Genomic DNA, 22601 nt, shown 5'->3' on the forward strand with positions numbered 1-22601 from the left:
TGTGGGGCAAATGGGCGCTACCAACTCCCATTATTCCAATGGAAGCCACCCAGTCCAGATGGCTACTGTTAAATCTTTTGAAAGCTATTCCTATTTGCAGAGCTCCCGTGTCACACTTGGGGCTCATCCACACTTAACACTTGCTCCATGCTCTCTAGGCACAGGTCTGGGATTTCTACGTCTGCGTCTGAGCACAGTTTTGTTTTGTTTTTGTCCTGGCACTTTCCCCAGGAAAATTCACATTTTACTGTTGAATCGGAGCAAATGGCAATATCTGCAGAAAACCCGGTTGCTGTTTGCTCCGATTCAGCAAGTAAAATGCAGGCTTTCCCAGGGCAAAAATTAGAAACTACTCAAACACAGACCTGGGAAGCCTGGAAAATCTATCAGCTATGGAAGTGTGGCTGAGCCCTTTGTTTAGCCCTGAATAAAAGGATAGGTGGATATCTGGCATTTGGGAGACAGGCAAGTGCCAGTTCTTCAGAGTTACCAAAGTGCTTTTAATCATACGAGGGGAGGGGAAGGTCAGTGTGATCCAACCCTCCAGAGACTGTGCTAGAAGTACCACTTTCTGTCGAGATAATTGGTGATGCTGCAGATATGCAGACCAAATCACTGCACTGGATGGCAAACCACTCGAGCCCCACAGAAACCATTCATAGGAAGGGGGAGAATCCATGAAACAAAATGGTAATTGTTATGTACTAAGCTTGGATCCTAGAACAATAGGCAGGTAGGATCCTAGAATGCAACAACTGATTGGCCTGTAGGAGCAGCCCAATCAGGCCCCAGGAGGAAGTTAATCAGCCTATCAGGCCAGTAGAATCCTAGAATGCAACAAGTGATTGGCCTGCAGTAGCAGCCCAATCAGGCTCCAGGAGGGAAGCAGAACCAGCCAATCAGACGGGACCCATTGTGTAAATAATGTATATAAAGCCTGAGGTTTGGGGGGGGGGTGGAATTTAACTTCTGTTCTACGAGCTGCAATAAAGAGCATGAAATCACTACACGACTCCAAGTATATTTCAGTAATCAACCAGAGTTGTTAAAGTCTGGGTTCAGATCCTACTCTCTCTCTTGCTCCATTCCTCCTTGAGAAAACAGGGATAGCAGCAACCTATCTAGTCAGTTCACCATAAATAATAATTAATAATAATTTATTATTTATACCTCGCCCATCCGGCTGGGTTTCCCCAGCCACTCTGGGCGCCTTCCATCAATACAAAACAATACAGCATCAGATATTAAGAAATTCCCTAAACAGTTGTCTTTTAAAAGTAAAATAGTTGTTTATTGCCTTGACATCTGGTGGGAGGGCGTTCCACAGGGCAGGCGCCACTACCGAGAAGGCCCTCTGCCTGGTTCCCTGTAACCTCACTTCTCGCAGCGAGGAACCACCAGAAGGCCCTTGGCGCTGGACCTCAGTGTCCGGGCTGAACGATGGGGGTGGAGACGCTCCTTCAGGTATACAGGACCGAGGCCGTTTAGGGCTTTAAAGGTCAGCATCAACACTTTGAATTGTGCTCGGAAACGTACTGGGAGCCAATGAAGGTTGCCCAACCCTATTCAGATTAAAGGGGCACCCCCAGTACGATGGGTCTTTTTGCCATTTTGATCTGGCCACACACCCAGGACTTGGCAGTGCAACAATCCCAGCCCAGTGCAGATAGATAACTGCAGTGCTAGAGATGGAGGTTCCTAGGCATCTCCTTTCGCATGTAGCTAGGCATCCGCCACCAGATGCTTCCACCTGTTTCTGCTGCTCACCCTGCAAGGGTGGGGCTGGGGGGGGCGTGAAATGCCTCTGCTCGCCTCCTCTGCCCTCAGCGACTACATGGGGCCTGGGAGCGGAAACCGCAGCCCTGCCAGAAATAACTGTGGCAGGGATTGGCTCTGTTGTCCGGCCAGCTTGGCCCCGCGCCAAGGAACGTGGGGGCTGGGGGCTGAAAGCCGTGAAACGATGGCTTTATAAGAGCTCACGTCCATCGGAGAGCCTGCTAAAAAGAGGGAGGCGGAGGCACAGCACCAACCGGAGATCGCAGCTCGGATAAGTTTGGGTCCCGCTGGATGCCAAGCGGTCTTTGCACACAAACCTTGCCCCTCCACTTCACTGCAAACTGGCAAGGGGAAACATGGGATGGGGGGAGATGATGGCCCTGCAGCTGAAGAAAACTTCAAGGACCATTCCTTCCTTTGCCAGCACATTCCCAACACTGCGGCACTCGGTACTCCTTCTACAGCTGCTGAGGTGGGGCAAGTATGGGTCTTTCCTGTTAGCGCCCCCCCCCCCAACCTTCTCACATTGCAAGGCTGCTCCCAGGCTCCATGCCAGCTCTCTGAGCCTCAAATCCCCTGGAGCCAGAGCTTCAAAGGGAGCCAGGGACAAAGACTCCAGCTGGTGGGGCTGGGTGTGCAGCTCCCCCCCAACCCAAGGTTGGGTGGGAAAGGAGGGTGGGAGTACGAAGACCAGGCACCCACCCTACTCTGGAGGCAGGAAAGGGGCACGGAGAGACAAAACGAAGCAGGTGGGGTGGTTGCAAAGCTGCCACCGAAGATGCATGTTTAAAATTCCTCGCCCCACATATAGACTGTCTATCGCACTGTTTTAAGTTGAACAAACTGGAATAGCAGGCAGATTCGTGTTTGCAAGCACGGTTTAGGATCCCAGCCCAACTCATTACGCACGCCCTGAAAGGGCAAGAAGAGCCATCGCTTATATATAGTCTTTAGCCATCCTAGTTGCTAAAATGGTGAGGCGACGGCAGTGTGCCAAGCATCAAAGTAGCCCTGAGAATGGACACCTACAGCTGCCCCTCAACATCTCAGAGCCAAAGGTGGGTTTCCCTCCCTGCTATTTTTTCAATACACAGCTACTGCCAAGTGAAACGGGAGTTAGTGATGGAAAGAAAGAATCGAGGGCAGCTTTTGCCAACCCGGTGCCCTCCAGATGTTTTTGACGACGTCCCTATGACCCCCTCCCCAGCCAGCACTGTCACCCAAAACATCCAGAGGGCACCAGGCTGGTGAAAACTGACCTGGGGGGCAATAATAATTATCCCAAACCACTTAACCCTACTGCTGATAAGCCCCAGTTCAAGAACCAAGGGGAAGGGAAACACAGCGACTTCTCAGAGGCTGAAACATTTCACCAAAGCCAAATATAGAGGCATCTCTCTTCCATGCATACACACAGACATTATTCACTTACACACACACACACATTTTTACCCTCCTTCTAATTTTGTCTTTGCTTATTGCCACGACCCCATATGGTTGGTTTCAGCCAAAGCCTAGGCTCCTTGCTCTACAAATGTTTAACTTCTTACATCAGCTCTCAGGGTACGCACTCAAGAACACTTGACGCAGATTAGCGACTCCTCGGCGTCGTTCAAATGAATGCTTGTGGTTGCACACCCAGAACCGGGATGGGTTCTTTCCCATTACATATCTGCCGGCAAAGTGGAGGTTTCAACCTGCATAAGCGATTGTCGAGCGTGCAGACGGAAGGCACTGACTTCCGATTACTTAACACAAGAGTATGTCGGTGTGATCTTGTGAACAAGGCAAAAACAGGTGTCCGCTGGCAGCAGACGGACCATCCAGGCATCACCCACATCCTTAGCCTCCGTATGAGACACATCTAAGGTGCGGTCCTAGGCAGCTGCCGCTCACAGGGGGTTCCTCCGCAACCTCTGAAAGTTTATTCCGAGCAGACTTGCATAGGATTGGGCCGCTTGTCTGAGAGAAGCGGAGGTAGGGCTGCTAAGTGGCAAATCAACAGGTGCAGCTTTCTCCACCATAGCATCTTGTTGCTGGGGGAAGGCGGCAGTTGCTGGCAACCCTCAAGTAGTGAGGCATTCTAGAATGGGGCAGATAGGACCCCAATATCAGCACCCACCCATCCACACCCACTTCAGCCAATATAATCTAGACCACCGTATGCCCCAGGTAGAAAGTCGGAGTTAAGAATATACGCCCTGCGAAGAAGACCACCAGACGCTATTTATACCATCTTGAAGCCTGTCCTTTGGGGAATCTCAGAGAGGTGCCCCCAACCCTCAAACAGGGCACATCAGGCCAAGCAGAAGCCTGGCAGTGCCCCACGAGGATGAGCGGCCACACTGAGGACAACCATCAGGATGTTTGTGTGAGAAGAAAAGGAGATTTCTCTGGGTTGGGCTGTTAAGAAGGCACCCCCCGCTGCCCTCCTGAGGGAAGGGCAAGGGTGGCATGGAGGCAGTGGTCTTGAGATGCAGTCCCTAGAAAAGATTTAAGAAGCCCTCAAGCCCTCGTTGATTAAAAAATAGTTTTAAAAGTCGCTATCCTAGTAGACACACACACACACACACACACTTCCAAAAGTGAAGTTCTCCCTCCTTTCAGCATGAGGCTCCCTATTCTCTGCCTCGCTCCTTCCTGGCCATCCTGCCAGGACTTTGACAGGCAGGTGCCGCGACCCCGATCCTTGGCGGAGACTCACCTGCGAGCAGCAAACCCCACAGCCTCATGGCAGCTCCGTGGATGCCGCGCACCGGGCGGCTCTTCTTCTGCTGGATTGGGGGCAAAGCCAAAGGGATGGCGAAGAGGACCCCGGCGGCGTGGGCGGCCTGTGGGTCGCTCCGGATGGGGAGGACGCCTTTTCCAATGCAGGCCGTTCCCGCCTCCGCCTCCTCCCCGCTGGATGGCTCTGCGCCTTTCCTAACCCGAGCCCCGGTGCCTCCGTCCCGAGAAAACCCTCCTCGCCCCCGTCCTCCCCTTAGGGGGAGAAAAAAAAGAAAAGGAAGAAGAAGTCGCCTCGCGCCGCTCCTCGGCTTGATCCAAAAGCTAAACTTAGTTGGAAAAAGTTAGCAGCGAAAAGGCCAGAGGGAAAGCGCGGGGCGGATTCCGCCGGGATCTGGTGCTGCTGCTGCTGCTGCGTAAAGCCAGCAGCCAGACACAAAAGCACATCCAGAAGGGGTGGACTTTTCTCTCTTTTAAAAATAAAAATAAATGAGGTGACCGATGTTTATTTAGCAGGTGAGAGGGGGGTTTCATTTTTAACTGAGGTTCAGTGCCAGGTCTTGCAGCAAATTAAACAAAATTAAAGCCTTAACATGCATAGATTTATTTGTTTACAATCCTGTTCTCTCTCTATAGCAAACCTCACTTTGCTTGGAAAACGCTCTCAAATGTGGCAAATCTTACGGGTATTTGGCTTTATCTTTATATTGCACAACATAATTATATATGTATGTATTATAAAGCCAAATATCCGTAGATTAGTCCCATTTCAGTTTATTTTTCAGTTGGCAGTTTTTGGTGTATTTCAGTAGATCTGCTGAGCTTTGAGAAGGGATCGGCAAACCTGTTTTATTACCCGCAAAACAACAGTCTTTGCAGAGAGGCAGACGGCATACCATACATCTAAAAGCACGTCCCCGCATGGAATCCTGGGAACTGTAGTTTGTTAAGGGCGCTGGGAATTGTAGCTCTGTGTGTGGTAAACTATTAGGATTTATGTGTGTGTGCTTTCATTGTATGGTGTATACACAGTCATGGTGGCATTTCTCATTTACATAACTGTTTATACAATTGTTGCCTTAGCCCAGATATTCAGGATGGGCTATTCCATAGCCTTATTTTATTCACACAAAACTGCCTATTATGAACCTTTTAAGAAGTGACACACAAAAATAGCCTGTCTTCTTTAAGTCTACGCACATGGCACAGAGTTGGGCTATTTGTAGCTGAATCCTAAAGTCTCCGCTATGTCACATTGATCCTTTTGGTTTTTCTTTTTGAAGGTTTATACTCCACCTTCCAATCAAAATATTCTGAAGGCAGATTCAGTTGTCACTGCCCAACCCCAGGCAGCTCCTGCCTGAGGCATCTGATTCACTTTTTCTAATGTTAGGGCCCATTAATGGAGTGGGGAGACATTTGGCCCGGGTCTCAAGCTCAAAAGGGGCCTCAAATTTAGACACTGGTTAATTTTTTTGGCATTTGGTACGTTTCACAGCATGCTTTTATGCACATCGGATCAGAACGTGACGCAAACCCTTGGCTCGTAGCTGCAAATTTAAGCAAATAAGAGACGTGAGTTAGTGAAATGCTTTTTTAAAAAAAGACAGCTACAGCTTCTTTCATATTAAAAAGTTACAATTTTCATAGAGCAGGTAAAGAATGATCACCGTTCAGCTATGAGACAAGAGTGCCATACTTAAGGTCAAATGTGACATTGCCTGAAAGCTAGATTCGCCCACAATAATTAGTACATTTCCACAGGAAAAGACTAGGAAAGCATTTGTAAAATAAAAAAATATAGTCAAATTATGTCCACTCTTTCTGATGTTTTTCTTTCTATTTTTGTCATCACCATCACCATCATATTATTATTAGCCTGATATCTTTTTAATCTCTGAGGAAACCTGCTCACACAAACATGTACAACAGAGCAGGCCTTGGTTCTTCTGTGACTGATGGATGGAGTTTGGCTCTTTTTTGGTTCTGTAGTCTCAGGCCAACTAGTCTTCGGAACAGAGTGTTATTTTCTTGCAGGGAGGGAGAAGTAATTGCAATGACAGTGGGAGTCATTTCTTAAAACAGTCATGAGGAAAAAATTTGCCTGCTCTCAGGAGATAGTCAGCAAGAGACATGATGATAGCCTCAACATCAGGCTACAAGCATCATCTGGCTTTCAAGAGCTGGAAAATATGGCATTCCTGTTTGTTTTGAGATGTTGGTCTTTGTGTGAGTCTAAATTGCCATTGTTTTGAGACTTAACGTAAAAGTGAGGCTATCTTTAGGAACGATCACTGGAAAGTGATAGTGCAGCTGCACTGAGATTTGTTCTTGTGAAATATTTCCACTGTAAACAATATGGTTTGTGTGTGAGTGCATGTTTGTGTGTACACATATTAATAACAACGTTCATGGAGGAATTAAATAGACTTTCACCTGTGGAGGTATTTTCAAATAGGAATAGATTATATCACTTTGCCATGATGACATACAGAAATTAATCAGGTGCATAAAGATACAGTGAATAGAAAGCTTTACTTGTTGACTTTCTGTCTATCACATGGCTGTTAAGCACATAGGAAGCCTAACCTCAAATAAGTAAGTCAGTCCCACCAAACTGCTTCTTAGGATGGGATTTTTACAATCAGGTTAGGCCTAATTTCAGAATTACCTAAATCTGCCTTTCGATTTAAAATCAGGACCCCTAATTTGAATAGCTGTGTGTATTTATTTCATTGTTCTGCCTTTTTTGCAAGGAGGGTATGTCTGGAATACTACATGTGTTGTCAATCACAGGGCACATCATTTGAACACATCCGAGAACGTAGGTAATCCATCCAAAATTGTATGTTTCCTGTTTAGGAAAGTCTGGGAGAAATGTTTGGAAAGGGGCAGATTCAAGGGTAACCATTTAATGAAGGCGGTGTACAATGGTTAGATTCACAGCATCACAATAAAACAGTAACATCAAACAGCAAATACAGGAAAAACATTATCAACCTGTCAGGCAAAAAGTCTGCAGGAATAATAAAAAAGGGAGGTTTCATTAAACGGGGGGGGGGGGGGGGGTGAGGAAACCAGAGCTTCATAAGGTAAGGGGAGGTGGCATTGTAAGCCAAGCCTTTCTTTGCTGTCCATAGCCTAAGGCAGGCTTCCAAACTGGTAGCAGATGGAGGACAGGTGAGAGAAAGAATTCACTGCAGTAAGATGTGGCGTTGGCCTCTGGCTTGGAACGTTTGTATAGGAAGGCATACAAACAGATGTTGGAAGTGCCAAACTGAGAATGCCTCTCTGAGGCATATGGTATGGGCTTGTCCAGTGAGACATTCCTTTTGGCCTGAAGCCGACACATCAATTTCGCAGTGGCGAAGTCCTTGATATTTGGAGATGTTTATGTGCTTTTAGACTATATTCCTGCAGTAAGGAGATGAAAGGATGGACAACACAAGTGGATTTTGCAAGCTCTTACAGTGGCTAAGATACTTTGATCTTGGGAGGGCAAATACATATCGTATATTGCACAAAGGCACTACTCTGGCTACATTCAAACGTATTTTACATGGGCATCAATTTGAACATCTGGAGAGCTTATATTAATTTATATGCTTAATTTCAGATTCACATAGTGATGTGATCTGTTGGTTGTCTATCGTTATTTATATTTTAGTATTTATCATTATTAGGGACGCGGGTGGCGCTGTGGGTAAAAGCCTCAGCGCCTAGGGCTTGCTGATTGAAAGGTCGGCGGTTCGAATCCTCGCGGCGGGGTGTGCTCCTGTTGTTCAGTCCCAGCGCCTGCCAACCTAGCAGTTCGAAAGCACCCCCGGGTGCAAGTAGATAAATAGGGACCGCTTACTAGCAGGAAGGTAAACGGCGTTTCCGTGTGCGGCTCTAGCTCGCCAGATGTAGCTTGTCACACTGGCCACGTGACCCGGAAGTGTCTCCGGACAGCACTGGCCCCCGGCCTCTTGAGATGGGCGCACAACCCCAGAGTCTGTCAAGACTGGCCCGTACGGGCAGGGGTACCTTTACCTTTACCTTTTATTTATCATTATTATTGGTTTTCCCCCTCTTCTCTCTTTTTGTTTTTTAACAGGATGAATGTGCAGGAAAAGTGCAACATTCCCAGCAGAGTAGAAAGCCAACTGCAATTGTGCTTGAACCTTACAGCAGAAGGACGGTGATTTCTTATTAGCATGAGCCACCCATCTGGAAACAGCCCTGATCTGCTTGGATCTGCTAATGTTCAGGTGCTACTGCAAAAGATCTACTGCCACACTAAGGATGCTCAGAATCATATAAGAACAGCACGGCTGGATAATTCGGACATCTTCCAATCTAGGTTAGCAAGAGGCAATATCTCCCTTTAACAACACATTCCAGCCAGGCAAAAACACTCCAGGAGAACATGGAGCAGGGACAGGGAGAGGGGTCATGGTCCTGAGGGCCAGATAAAAAGGTCAGGAGGGCCACATTAGGCCCCTTGGCCTGAGGTTCCCCCACCACTGATGTAGCTCAATGTTGTCTATAGTGATTGGCAGTTGTTCTCCAGGGTTCTCATGCTACCTTGATATGCAAATGACCCAAACAGAGGTCATTAGCATGCAAAGCATGTGTGCTGTCGTCACTGAGTTCTCCATCCCTTTCTGACCTCCATGGCTATTTCTCTTTCCTTTAATGGGAGCTTCTCCTCCTCCTATAAATTTAGAGTTGTATGTTGTCTCTTTAAAACTCAGGAGTCATCTTCAGGTCAGGAGCTGACAACCATATATATCTCCTCCAAAACTCTGGACATATTCACGGTCACTTACCAACTGAGAATCAAAGGTGATTAAAAGGGTGGATTCCCTTCACCTCTTTTCTGATGCAGTAAAAGGTAAAGGTAAAGGACCCCTGGACGGTTAAGTCTAGTCAAAGGCAACTATGCGGTTGCAGCGCCGTTTGTCCACAGACAGGTTTCCAGGGCATGTGGCCAGCATGACTAAACTGCTTCTGGCGCAATGGGACAGAAACCAGAGCGCACGGAAACGCCGTTTACCTTCCCGCCACAGCAGTACCTATTTATCTATTTGCACCGCTGCGCTTTCGAACTGCTAGGTTGGCCGTTGTGTGGATTCGAACCCCCAACCTTCCGATTGGCAAGCTCAAGAGGCTCAGTGGCTTAGACCACAGCGCTACCTGCTCCCTCTTTTCTGATGCATGCTTACAGGAATAGGCTTACACACACACACACACACACACACACACACACACACGAAAACAACCCAACCCCAGCCTGCATTACCTGTACAAAAAGAGTATGCTGTTTATTTATTTGAAATGTTTTATTTATTCAAATGGTTTCTAGAACACTTTTAAAGCTGGGTGAATCAAGATGCCTAGAATGTGGCTATCCACTCCTGGGTTCCACTTTCAGAAGACTGAAAGCTTGTGGCAGGGAAGAAGTCTGTTCGGGCGCTGTGGACTCTATAGCAACTGGAGCAAACCCCTCCTACCCCCAGCATTTAGGGTTTTGAAACCCAGAAGTGAATTGCCACATTAGGGCATTTCATTTTAGGAGGGTGAAATTTAAATTTTTGCAAATTTCTTCAGTGAGGGGGATCTTAAAAATATGTTTTTGAGTGTGAGGAAATCTGCTATTATTGCTGTGATCGGACAACACTTAGCTTGGTAAGTCTACGTTTGATGAAGAAGCACATGAACTGTTTTGGAAAACCAAGTACGTTTTAAATTTTACCTTCTGATAAAGTCAAGTAATGCTTAATAATAATAATAATAATAATAATAATAATAATAATAATAATAATAAAAACTGCTAGTACTTGGCAATCATTGGTGATTTCCATGTAATTTTACACACAATTTACCTACCAAAACTAAAGCATATCAATTTAATAGCTTCCGAATTCCCAGGTTATGTTACAACATTTTGGCACCCCTCATTTTGGGAATTTGAAAGTTGAAAATTCAACATGCTCTTCTGCCACATCCTGTCTCTCTCTTGAGAGAGCCCTGCAGTTCCTTCGAAGCTGTGTGGATATTTCTTGATCATTCTAAATGGGCAGTGTTTTTGCATTCAATGTTTTATCTCCCACATTTGCCAAGACTCAGGGATCACCAGGCCCAGCATTAAGTCATTGCCGCTGCATGGCACACTACCGCTTTCAAAGTTATTGGAAGAGGAGTAAAATCAGAGAGAGAGAGAGAGAGAGATGGATGTGCAGCATCTTGTTTTTGATGTTTGGATTTGCCAGCGTCACATCAGTGCCTCTCTCTCACTGTGGTGGGTGGATGAAGGCTCCCATTCCTGCGAGGACTGAGCATGCTCCAGCTTTTCTCCTGTGCAGAGTGGGCTGGTCCTGTAGCTGGGCTGGAATGTGCCTTTCCTGGCTTGCTCTCTCTTCCATGCAGAGAGAGCCCAAAGCACAGCACACTGACCTGAATTATCCCACACTGACCTGAATTATCCCGTGCTGCTACCCCACTCACCACGAGAACTTCCTTTATTCACGGCTACTTGCAAGAGATCCCATCAAACCATCGTGCAAACCATCTGTGTGTGGGGGGGGGGGAGGAAGTTCAGAGGAAACCCCTTCTCAGTTGCAGGAGAGAGAGACAGGATCAAGCAGCTCAGATGCCAATTGCACTGATGCTACAGGAAGCCAGATATCCCCACCCAGTTCAAAAGGCTGCCCTCATAGAACGCGCACTGCGGCAGATCAAGTGTCTAAGCAGTCCAGGGTGGCCAAAAATGCTCCTGTTTTCAAGTGCTGACTCACATTTTAAACATTTCCAGATGGGTAGGATGGGCAAAAACAACGAGGAGTTGTCGTAGCAAAAAAACGACGAGGAGTCTTGCGGCACCTTATGGTTTATTATGGCATAAGCTTTCATGGGGCCACAGCCATCAGATGCACAAAGCGAATCTTGAATTGGCAAATGTATATTCACTAGTGTATGTCCCCGTTCTGCATCCCATGGGATTACAGGCGATGCATCAAGCTGAAGTGTGGACTGTGGCTTAGGAAAGTTTTTGCCACAATAAATGTGCTAGTCTTTAAAGCGTCACAAGATGCCTTGCCATTTTAAGAGGTCGATTCCCAGGCATCACAGAGCCATAGGACGTGATAAATTCCTTTGTGTGTGTGTTCCTGGGCGCAAATGCCACATTTGCCAATGAGCCAACGTGTGGTGTTGGATGAGTCAGTTCCAGCCAGGGTAACTCTGCATATGCCTTGCTGGCCTTTGTGCAAGGGGAAAGATGTTAAAGCATCATGTTGGCAAACTGCTTCTCTCATTGGGTGTAATTACCGTATTTTTTTGCTCTATAAGACTCCTAAAAAGGAAGGAGAAATGTGTGTGCGTCTTATGGAGCGAATGCAGGCTGCACAGCTATCCCAGAAGCCAGAACAGTAAGAGGGATCACTGTGCAGCGATCCCTCTTGCTGTTCTGGCTTCTGAGATTCAGAATATTTTTTTTCTTGTTTTCCTCCTCCAAAAACTAGGTGCGTCTTATGGTCTGGTGCGTCTTATAGAGCAAAAATGCAGTATATGTGGAAGATAGCTGGTTATCATCTGAAAAAACAGGAATTCATTTCCCCCCCCCCCCATCTTATCAAATTGCATATTATTGAAAGTAATAGTGCTGAGGAGAAGTTGATAAAAGCAGTGTTTTCCCAGTGTCCTTACGGTATAGAGAGCATTTCTGGATGTTTGCCTGGTTCACGCAGCAGTGCTTTGACAAAAAACAGCGTGTTCCTAATAAAATTTAGGAAGCTGTGCACAGATGGGCGCCTGAGTTTGTCATTACCCATCATGGCCTTGCCAACAGTTGACAACTCAGCTGTGTCGATGACAAAGGAATGTGGAGGTTGTCATGCCCATTTCTTCTTAACTTCCTAGCTCTAGAGCCTGGAAGGAACTGTCAGAAGAGCACATACTGTATGTGACACATTGTTTTCCTCTTTCTGCTAGCAGCTAGGCACAAGGAAATAATTCCCCGCACCACCACCACATGCCATCACCGGGGACCTCATTTGGCTTCTACTATTCACCCACCCTTAATTCCCTGGCTCTGATAGGTGGCTGGGAGAAGTTTGATGTTGAGTCTCATACCGGTTTGTGGACAGAATCCACACACGCTGCTATGGAAGGAATAGGAGACCCTTTTTGGGCTAGGTAGAAACAGGGGCTCCCAAATGCCCTTTGTTAGGACCAAAAGGTATAGCAATAATTGTCTTTTGTTACTGCTGTTCTGAGGACATGATACCACCACCTTCATCAGTCACAGAGATGCAAACACACACCAGAAAACCAGGAGGGTCAAGGGATTTATTACTAAAATGAAGAACTGGCTAAACACTCCTCTCTTAAGAGATGCTGGTCAGGAGGGAATGTCTGTGGTTGGGCATCACTGTCTTCCCTTGATACGCAACACTTCCCCATATACCTTCTGGACCAATAAGATGGGAGGAGCAGGTCAGGAAGAAAGAGTCACGGTCAACCCTACCATGTTGTGAGGAGTCCCACACAACTTATTTGAGGTATAATGAAAAGACAGCAAATTGTTAATTTATTATATTTTTACTGCCAGGCTGGGGGGGGGGGGGGAGATGTGCTTGTGGGATTTCTATTTTATTTTAATTCTCAGTTGCCCAAATAACATGGTGTTTCTTGGGTGTGACGCACCTTCACTTGCTCAAAAGAGTTGACTAATAGCAGTTGACAGACACCTTCTATGAATCTGTGTCATCTTAGAAAACAAAGAAACAACTATTTAAAGCTATTTGTGCAATCATTAGTATCCTGAGGCAATTCACAGAGGGGAAAGGAAGTGGGAAGAAGGAACCTCTCAATCTTGAGTGGAATAGGAGGGAACTCTCGGAGGAAGTGCTGAACATCATACCGCTTTTGACTAGAACCATTTTTCGGTGGGAGGGGAAGCGCTGTGTGTGACTTCATCCATTTCACAAGAAAGGGGGGCAGCTGTGGGGCGTCAAGTCCAGGACTAAATATATTTCTTTGCTGAGGTTAAAGAAACCTCAGGAGGCAACTGAAAGCCACAGGCAATTTCCCACTACCCTTGATAAAACAGGTAGAACTCTGCGTCCCTTGTCTATGCCTGAGGCCGCAGGCTGAAGCAGCTGGGTGCTTTGTTTCCACGGCAACAGCAAAAGAGCCCAAGGGCAACGAGAAGTCGCCCAGAGGGGAACTCATCCATTCATTGAGCTGGTGTGGACATATTGGGGCTGATAATCTGCAGGAATAAGGCTTTCTATCCCCCCCCCCCCCCCCGGTTCTGGGACAGCCTGTGGACCGAACAGATGCCATCAGGGCGAGACTTAAGGACAGAAATCTAGGGAGAATAAGAAAGATGGGCTTATCATAATGAATCTGAAGTGGAATGACAGAGTTAGAAGGAACCTCAAAATGGTAACCATTACGATTCAGGTAACACCCGTTGCCCTCTAAAGAGAGCGGCCCTGTAAGACAATTACAAAATATAAGAAGCTGCCTTATACTGAATGAGACCGTCGGGCCCATCTGGCACTGTAATGTCGACACGGACTGGCAGTGGCTTGCCAGGATTTCAGATGCGTCTTCCTGCCCTACCTGGAGAATGCTGGAGATTGTGAACCCGGGACTTTCTGCATGCAAAGCAGAGGTTCTACGGTTACAGCCCTTCCCCATTAACCCCGGAGACTTAACTTACCTAACGGCACCACCGCAACGTAACTGCGTGTCTATGAGATGCTGGCACTCAAATCGCCCTGATATGCCTGATCCCAGGCGGGCCTAACTGGTACAATCAGGTGGAGATTAAAAAGAAGAGGGTTACACGAAGGCCCCCAAATCTACAGCTAGGGTCTCAGAGAGAGGAGACGGCCAGAGACATGTATAGGAGGTCCCCATTGCGGCAGAGTCCGGAGCTGGCAGGAAACAGGGCCCCTAGCACGTAGCATAGGCCGTGGCTTTGTCCCGGATGTACTGCAGGAGTTCGGTCACTTGTCCCTCCAGCTTCTGCAGCACGGTTGCTTTCTCCTTCATTTGTTTCTCGTTGGCCTCGAAGCGCCCTTCCAGCTCTGAAAAGAAGAGGCAGGCGTTTTTTCGAAGATGGAGCATGGCCCTGGTGACAACAGTTTTTCATATTCACCCAGTGCTTTTCCAGCTGCACTGGCTCCCGGTGGAGTACAGGGTCAGATTTAAGGTGCTGGTTTTGACCTTTAAAGCCCTTCACAGCCTAGGACCCTTGTACCTACGGGACCGCCTCTCCTGGTATGCCCCACGGAGGACCTTAAGGTCCATAAATAGCAACACCCCAGAGGTCCCAGGCCCTAAGGAAGTCCGATTAGCCTCAACCAGAGCCAGGGCCTTCTCAACACTGGCTACGGCCTGGTGGAACGCTCTGTCTCATGAGACCAGGGCCCTGCAGGATCTGATTTCTTTCCGCAGGGCCTGTAAGACAGAGTTGTTCCGCCTGGCCTTTGGCTTGGAATCAACTTGATCCCCTTCCCCTCTTTCCTTTTTCTTTCTGTGGTGGAACTCCTATTTGGGGACTTCCCTGGCTTTTTTCTGACCCATGTAGGACCAGTCTGGATAGTTGGCCTTGGTGAAGATGTGGCATCTGAATATAGACTGCATTTAATCAAGACTTATATTGGCTTATATCTTGATCAGGTTCATAAAGTCTAAAAAGGGCTTGAATTCACAAATGTTTCATGCCAGGCAGGAGACCAGCTGCTTAGAGAAAACCTTGGCCATTCTCCTAAGACAAGGGGCCCCCTTGATTTATAGCAGAAAACAACTTTCAAAGTCAATTACAGGCTGAGAACAAGGTTACTCAGATAAACATAATTAGGAATGAGTAAAATGATACCACGGGCCTCTCTTAAACCTTGAGCTGTATTTTCTAAGGCCAGAGGCAAATGGGAAAAAAAACATCTAGCTGACAGAAAAAGAGAGCATTTTTAGGACATCTTCTAAAAGCAGTTTCTTTCTTAAACTGAGAGTTAAAAAGAGCAATAAATATTGGGAACAGCTAAAGAGGAGAGCAGATGGCTGAAGGGGGGGTAAACTGAAGGGGTTCCTTTTAAAAGCTGTTTTTTACTGAGTTCCTTCCGTTCTACTTTGAGAAGCTTTATTCTTTTAAAAGGTTACCTATGATAATGTATGAAATATATTAGCTTAAATATATTGGCTTAAATGTAATTATGCAAAGGATTTAAGAAATGCTAGATTCTTATTTCATATAGTTGTAAGAGTTGTATTTATCAAGTTAGCCACCAGCCTAGCCCCCCTGCCGGACGGGAAGACGCCATCTGGGCAGTCCTGATATATGGTTGTCAGGCATTTGTTTGGAAACCTTCAAATGGAGATCTTTCAATGTTGATGTGAAACTCAAGATCCTTGACATATGTTTAAAGATAAAAATTTAAGATTAACCATTTGTTTTAGAAGGCAATAGGGCAATAGGGCAAGAAGTGAGCTGGTAATTAATATTCCTTGTTGAGACACATGTAAGATATATTACTACTTATTTGTCATTTATAGATGTAACAATATATAGCTCTTTGTGCTCCATATAAGGACAGGAGGATGTGGGTGTATCTTTTGTGATTGGATATAGCAGGCAGCCAATAGGAATTTCAACCAGGCTGATTGGACAGATGCAGCCACAGGAGGAGCAAAGGGGGCTGGATTAAGGGAATATAAGTGCTGGCCAGAATGGCAGGAGGCCAGGCCAGAGCTTGGTAACCATATACCACTGTGCCTCTCATTTATTTGTCTGACAAATAAATTATTATTTTAATTTCTCTATTGCTGCGTTGAATATTTCATTCCAGCTAAGCGTTAACCACAAGCAGGGTGCTACAAAGATTTGACGTTTTCATCCCCCAAAAGTTTTTGATTTGAATTTCTACTGAAATGAGGCTGCATTTTAATGTTGTAGTTTAATCTTGTTTTTAAGTTTTATTTTAATCAATTGTTTTTGTACCTGGTGTCAGCCGCCCTGAGCCCGGTCTTGGCTGAGGAGGGCGGGGTACAAATAAAATTTATTATTATTATTATTATTATTATTATTATTATTATTATTATTATTATTATTGGAAAGGGAATGGAAGAGGATGTGCCACAGGAGAAAGCACCCATGAAGCTGAGCTATGTACACTGGTACCTCGAGTTACATACGCTTCAGGTTACAGACTCCACTAACCCGGAAATAGTGCTTCAGGTTAAGAACTTTGCTTCAGGATAAGAACAGAAATTGTGCTCCAGCGGCGCAGCGGCAGCGGGAGGCCCCATTAGCTAAAGTGGTGCTTCAGGTTAAGAACAGTTCCAGGTTATGAACGGACCTCCAGAATGAATTAAGTACTTAACCTGAGGTACCACTGTACTGGGTTCAGCCTCAGCTCTGACACATCACCATCTCTCAGTCTCAGCCGCACCCGCAAAACACGGGGGGTAATAATGATGTGTGAGGCTCTCTGAAAACTCCAAACTGCTGTACACATTCCAACTTACTGTTAAAGGCAACGACCAATGCGCGACCGTGCATGTGCGCTGAACCCAGAAGTGACTTTTAAAATGGCAAAAGGGCCCTAAACCAGCCCAGAAGGGGTGGGAAAGGTGCGGAAAAAAGCGCCTGGCAATCCCATGATCCCTTGCACTGACCGTTGAGGCCTGAGGAGAGTTGGGGCTTGAGCAAGGAGGTTTGGAGGGAGCGATTGTGGTGGAGTTTGGTGTCTGCTGGTTTTTCAAAGGGGTTTCCAGAGGGTTAGAGGGTGCTTGCAGGCTTTTCCAATGGTGTTTCGAATACACGCGATTTCACTTGAAGGCGCAGTGCCTCAGAACGTAACCCGTGCCTAAATGGGGAGTTGCTTGTCTTATCTTCCTTTGATCCCAAACCTGTGCCCGATGCACTCAGTTGTAACTTCCTGAAAACCTCCAGACACCCTGCTATACAGGCCCCACCTCCCCCAAAACACACACGCCACCTGCTGAAGCATCACACCATCCCTTTCCCAGCTCAGAATGCCTGCGGCTCGACTGGAGCTCTGCTTCTCCTCTCCCTTATTTTGCATACCAAAATAGGACACAGGCTGTGTTCATACAACGGTATCAATAAGGGGGGGGGGGAGCCTTTAGAATAAACATTTCCAACACCAAATTTTATTTTATTTTTGGAGGTTGGGATCCTGCCCAACCACACCCGTGGTGTCCCTACCTTCCAGCTTCCTCTTGCTGCCCGTGGCCTTGTCCAAGAGATTCTGGGCTTCCTCCCTGAGGTTTTTCAGCCTGAGCATTGCATCTTGAGGCTGCTTGTCCACTTCTTCCTGCAACTTCTGGTATCTCTTCATCACTTTCTCCACCTCCTGGGGACACAAGAGATTGAAGCTCACCACTACAGCAAAGGCTTGGAGAGACGCTAACGAGGTGCTAACTCTCTAGCCAATTATTTGGCTGGATGCCTCTAGTTCACATGACATTCACTTCAATTTGGTTCAGTAAGCTACGCCAGCCCAGGACCCACTTTCAGTTTAAAGCATTGCATTTGCGGATCCATTCCTTAATATTTTTTTTACTACCATATATTTGTACAGTAATAGAGCTGCAGTTGAAGACTCACCTTAGATCAGGCCATGACACAACCCACCTGTTGAAGGCCAGTGTTTGGTTTAACATTGTTTGCTTTGGTTATCTCCTGTTTGGACTACTGTGATGCGTTCTACATGGGGCTACCTTCGAAGGTGACGCAGAAATGACAACTAATCCAGAATGCGGCTGCCAAACTGGTGACTGGGAGCAGCTGCCAGGACCATATAACACCAGTCATAAAAGATCTCTATTGAGATCTATATTGGCTCCCTGTACATTTCAGAGCACTATTCAAAATGTTGGTGCTGACCTTTAAAGCCTTAAATGGCTTTGGCCCTATATACCCCCCATCATTCAGCCTGGAAACTGAGGTCCAGCTCCGAGGCCCTTCTGGCGGTTCCCTGATAGTTAGAAGTGAGGTTAACAGGGAACCAGGCAGAGAGCCTTCTCAGTATTTGTGTCCACCCTGTGGAACACCCTCTTGTCAGAAATTAAGGAAATAAACAACTATCTCACTTTTAGAAGACATCTGAAGGCAGCCCTGTACAGTCATACCCTGGGTTGCGAATGTGATCCGTGCGGGAAGCACGTTCGCAACCCACAGTGTTCGCAACCCGCAGCACCGCGTCTGCGCACGCACCTGATGCGATTCGGCGCTTCTGTGCATAGCATGATATAGTGGTTCTGCGCATGCGCGAGTGCCGAAACCTGGAAGTAACCTGTTCCGGTACTTCCAGGTTTGGCGCGGTCCGTAACCCAAAAACGCGCAACCCACAGCGTTCGCAACCCGAGGTATGACTGTATAGGGAAGTTTTTAATATTTGATGTTGTACTGCGGTTTTATAAATTGTTGGAAGCTGCCCAGAGTGGCTGCGGCAACCCAGGCAGATGGGTAGCATAATAAATAACTTTATTATTATAAAATTGAATTTGGGATTCTAATTTTTTTTTGGGGGGGGGGAGTTGCTTTAAAAAAAGTGGTTATGAGGGAAGAGTTGTCATGGAAGAAGGAGGAAGGAATTAATGCCGATGGCAGGCAGGAAAAATGCCAATCTGAGCCATGGAGAGTGTTGGCATCTATGTCCATGGCAAGAGACATGTGGGCAAGTTGACACAGTAGCCGTTGGCAGCAGTGGTGATCAGAGGGAAGAGGGACACTCACATTTTCCAGCCTCCCCGCAGCAGTGGTGGCGCGCTCCGCTTTTCCCTTGGCCTCCTGGGCGAGTTTCTGATTGTTCTGGGACTTGTTTTGCAATGCGCTCACGTTCTGCGCCAGACCTTTGAGGCGGCTCTCCAGTTTCGACTCTGCGTCGACCAGTTTCTCGAGCTTGCGTCCGGCCTGGGAGAAAGAAAAACCGCAAGGCGCAGTCAAAACGCTGACTGCTGAGAAAAAGAGGAAAGCCTACCTGGGCAGAACTTTTCACTTCAAGAAGCAGCAGTGGCAGCCGATGGGACTGTGGAAGTGGGACTGCATTGCTCTCCTGTTTTCCCAGCGCCCGTGTGTTGCAGCTGGTTACAGGGGTTACATATCCTTATGACCACTGCTCCTTGTGCATTTTTCTAATCTATGGGTTGTGCTGAAGAAGATTCCAGCGAAACAGTCAGATTATCCGGGATCACTGTCCTACGTTGTTATTCACTTACTACTTCGGCCCCTGAACGCCTAAAACGTTTTACCGCTTAGCCCACAGGATAGCATCTATTACTTTGCTTCAACTATAGACTTATTATACTTTTACGGACTTTCAAAGATTGACAGACGTGTGTTCATTTGATTTCAAATATATTAGAGAATTTACAAGTGTACACATTTTGTTTTTGTTGTACTAAAACATGTATATTATGCAGTAAGAATTGCAGTGCTATCTAGTATACTGGCCATCATGTTGCTTGTGTTGTTTGTTGTCTTAAGTTTGTAACACAGGGGTTTGTTGTTCTGTATTGGTTACAGGGGGAGGAGCAAGACAGTGGGGCGGGGGGCTTGGCACAGTGTGGATGCAGAGTTTGGAGCCTCGGATTGGCTCTGCTGCTGTGCCTGCATCATTACCAGTTCCCTGCTGCCTTGGGGAGACCTCAGAGCAAGGCAGCCCCACACCTGGTCCCCAGCCCATCACTGGGTAGCATCATGAAGGAAGGGACAATCGCAGGGCACATTTGCACCATCAGTTTTTTAATACAGCAAGGAAGTTGTTGCAAACCGACTTTTGTTTTGGCCTTGTGTCTGCTCTTTGATTGGCCTGGCATGTCTCTGCCATGGTGGCCACAGTGTGGCATTGCATTGGTTGAAAGAAACTGTGGTTTAGCATGGATGAGCAGTGTGCTGCCCACTGAAAGAGTACAGGAAATGTTTAAAGAAGCTTTTCTGGCCACCGGGTGGTTCAGTTCATCTCACCTGTCTGACGCGGCCAGTCACAGCCTGGATTGCTTCCTTGGTTTTGTTCATAGCTTGCTCTGCTGCCTCCAGTTTGACCTTTGTTCCATTGAGTGCCGCGCGTGTTTCTGTGATGGTTTCTTGCACACCCTCCGCTCGCCCTCTGGGCATAGAGCATAACAGAGAGCTGGAGCACTGAAAAGACTAGCAATCTTATTGCAACACACGTTTTTGTGGCTTAAGGACAGAAGCATTTTATATGCTTCTTCGTCAAACGTAGACATACCAAGCTAAGGGTTGTCCAATCACAAAAAAAATAGCAGATTGGAATTCCTCACCCCCAACCGCAGAACCCCTGTATTTTAAAGACCCCCGCATGGAATAAATTTGCAAAAAGTAAGCTTCATCCTCCTAAAATGGCACACCCTAACAAGCCATGCTACTATTAATATTAACGCTATTTATTTATTAGATTCATTAGTCACTCATTACCCAAAGTTTTCCAAGCAATTTGCAACATATTTTAAAAACATAAAGATAAATACACGATACCACTGACAAATTTAAACCCAAGCAGCTATTGTTTTGGGTATTGCTCACAAGTCATGCCAAAACACATTCACATGCACTGTAGAGGAGCTGGCCACAATTCTTGGGGCTTGTTTTAGCTTTTCCAGGATACAGTTTATAATAACATTGCTAAAAATTGGCCCCATTGCCCAGCCAGTTTTTACCAGTAATGACCAGAAGCTGGTGCATATTGCTATGGTATCAGGACTTGAACAAATTATGACATTGAGAAATATGCAGTTTGCGACTTGATTAACATAAAAAAGCTCAATTAGCAAAAATAAAATCTGTGGGTCCCCCCCCCCCCCCCGCCGACATAGAGACTCACTTAGCTAGTTCCGCTTTTGCCAGGAGTTCCCTGGTACGGTTCAGGCTGTGCACCGTGTCGTTCAGGATAATGTCCACCCCGTCCAGCTGACTGATTCTATCCCGGATGTCCTTAATCAGGTTGCTGATCTGATCAGGGCTGCTGGGTAGGGAGATGTTGAGGACCTGCTGAGCCACAAGCTCAATGCTCTCAGGATCAGCACCTTCCTCTATGGAGACAAGAACAGGCCTGGAACTATCCATCCTTGTTTCCCATCCACCCATGTAGGTCTTGGCACAGGGCCGTCTTTACCCGGGGTGCAAGGAGTGCTGCACACCTGGGCGCCAGATTCTGGGGCGTGCCAAATGTATACCTACTGTATACCGGTCCCTCTCGATTGGCGGCAGTGAAAAGCAATGAAGCGGAAGCAATGAAGTGGGGGCACTGGGCGGATCTTTGCACCCCGGTGGCGCATATGCTAAAGACGGCCCTTCCTTGACACACACACACACAGCCCTAAATCTAGATGTCCAACTACCAACATTGTCACAGCACGACTTAGTGCAAATATGCTTGCCTATATAACCTGTACATTCCCCCCCCCCCCCGCCCTGCTTGCGAGCTGTTTTAAAAATGTTTTCAATATTGCGTTTTAATCATTGTAAGCTGCCCTGGGACCTTAGGGCAAAGGGCAGGTGGTTAACAACATCACCGCATCCATCCCTTTGCATGTCACATTGGACTGGTGTTCAGAGCAAGCCTGATGTTCTGCTACCTGCTAGGAAGTCCTTTATCCTCTGGATAAATTCCCGCAGCTTGGCCGTCGACTTCTCCACGCGGTTCCGGGCCCCCTGTGCACGGTCCAGAGTGTCCTGAGCATGGCTCCTGGCATTCTGCGCCAAGTCCTGAATTTCTTGCACCTAAGAATGAACACTGAAGCTTAGTATCCCAAAGCAAACAGCCAGCCAATGAGCTGTGTCAGCTGTGGGAAGTGGAGTAGAGCGGAAAAGGGAAGAGGTTTAGAGAGGATGTGTGCCAGCGCTGTAGTGCAGAGAACCCTCCGGCGCCCCCCACCACATTTCCGAGAGTTAACAACCTTTTTACGATGCTGCCGGCAGCTTTGCGGGGCTGGAGGAGGCGGGCAGCGGCTGGAGGGCAACTCCTCTGGTGGGGAAGAGGCAGAGCCTCCGGGCATGGAGCTGCTTCAGTGAGGCGGGCGAGGGCAGCGAGCCGATGCCAGGAGGCGCCGCGTCCAGC

General features: G+C 47.1%; 2 protein-coding genes across 3 annotated transcripts in view; both read right to left on the reverse strand.

The window, feature by feature from the left end:
- LAMB2 (laminin subunit beta 2) overlaps positions 1-4873 on the reverse strand; it is a 63389-nt gene extending 58516 nt beyond the window's left edge. Inside the window, exon 1 of the mRNA XM_028719665.2 lies at positions 4481-4873. Within this exon, the coding sequence (XP_028575498.2) occupies positions 4481-4508 (28 nt within the window). The 5' untranslated portion in view covers positions 4509-4873. The remainder of the gene's footprint in view (positions 1-4480) is intronic.
- A 7944-nt stretch (positions 4874-12817) lies between these two features.
- The window catches only part of LOC114591921 (laminin subunit beta-1-like), a 74891-nt gene continuing 65107 nt past the window's right edge, over positions 12818-22601 (reverse strand). For both annotated transcript variants that reach the window (XM_028719668.2, XM_028719669.2), the window contains exons 30-35: positions 22120-22264; positions 21366-21573; positions 20489-20630; positions 19259-19435; positions 17726-17873; positions 12818-14582 (exon numbers count right to left, since the gene is read on the reverse strand). In XM_028719668.2, coding sequence (XP_028575501.2) covers positions 14449-14582; positions 17726-17873; positions 19259-19435; positions 20489-20630; positions 21366-21573; positions 22120-22264 — 954 coding nt within the window. In that variant the 3' untranslated portion in view covers positions 12818-14448. The remainder of the gene's footprint in view (positions 14583-17725; positions 17874-19258; positions 19436-20488; positions 20631-21365; positions 21574-22119; positions 22265-22601) is intronic.

Source organism: Podarcis muralis, chromosome 2 (assembly GCF_964188315.1).
Source record: "Podarcis muralis chromosome 2, rPodMur119.hap1.1, whole genome shotgun sequence".
Classification (NCBI taxonomy): domain Eukaryota; kingdom Metazoa; phylum Chordata; class Lepidosauria; order Squamata; family Lacertidae; genus Podarcis; species Podarcis muralis.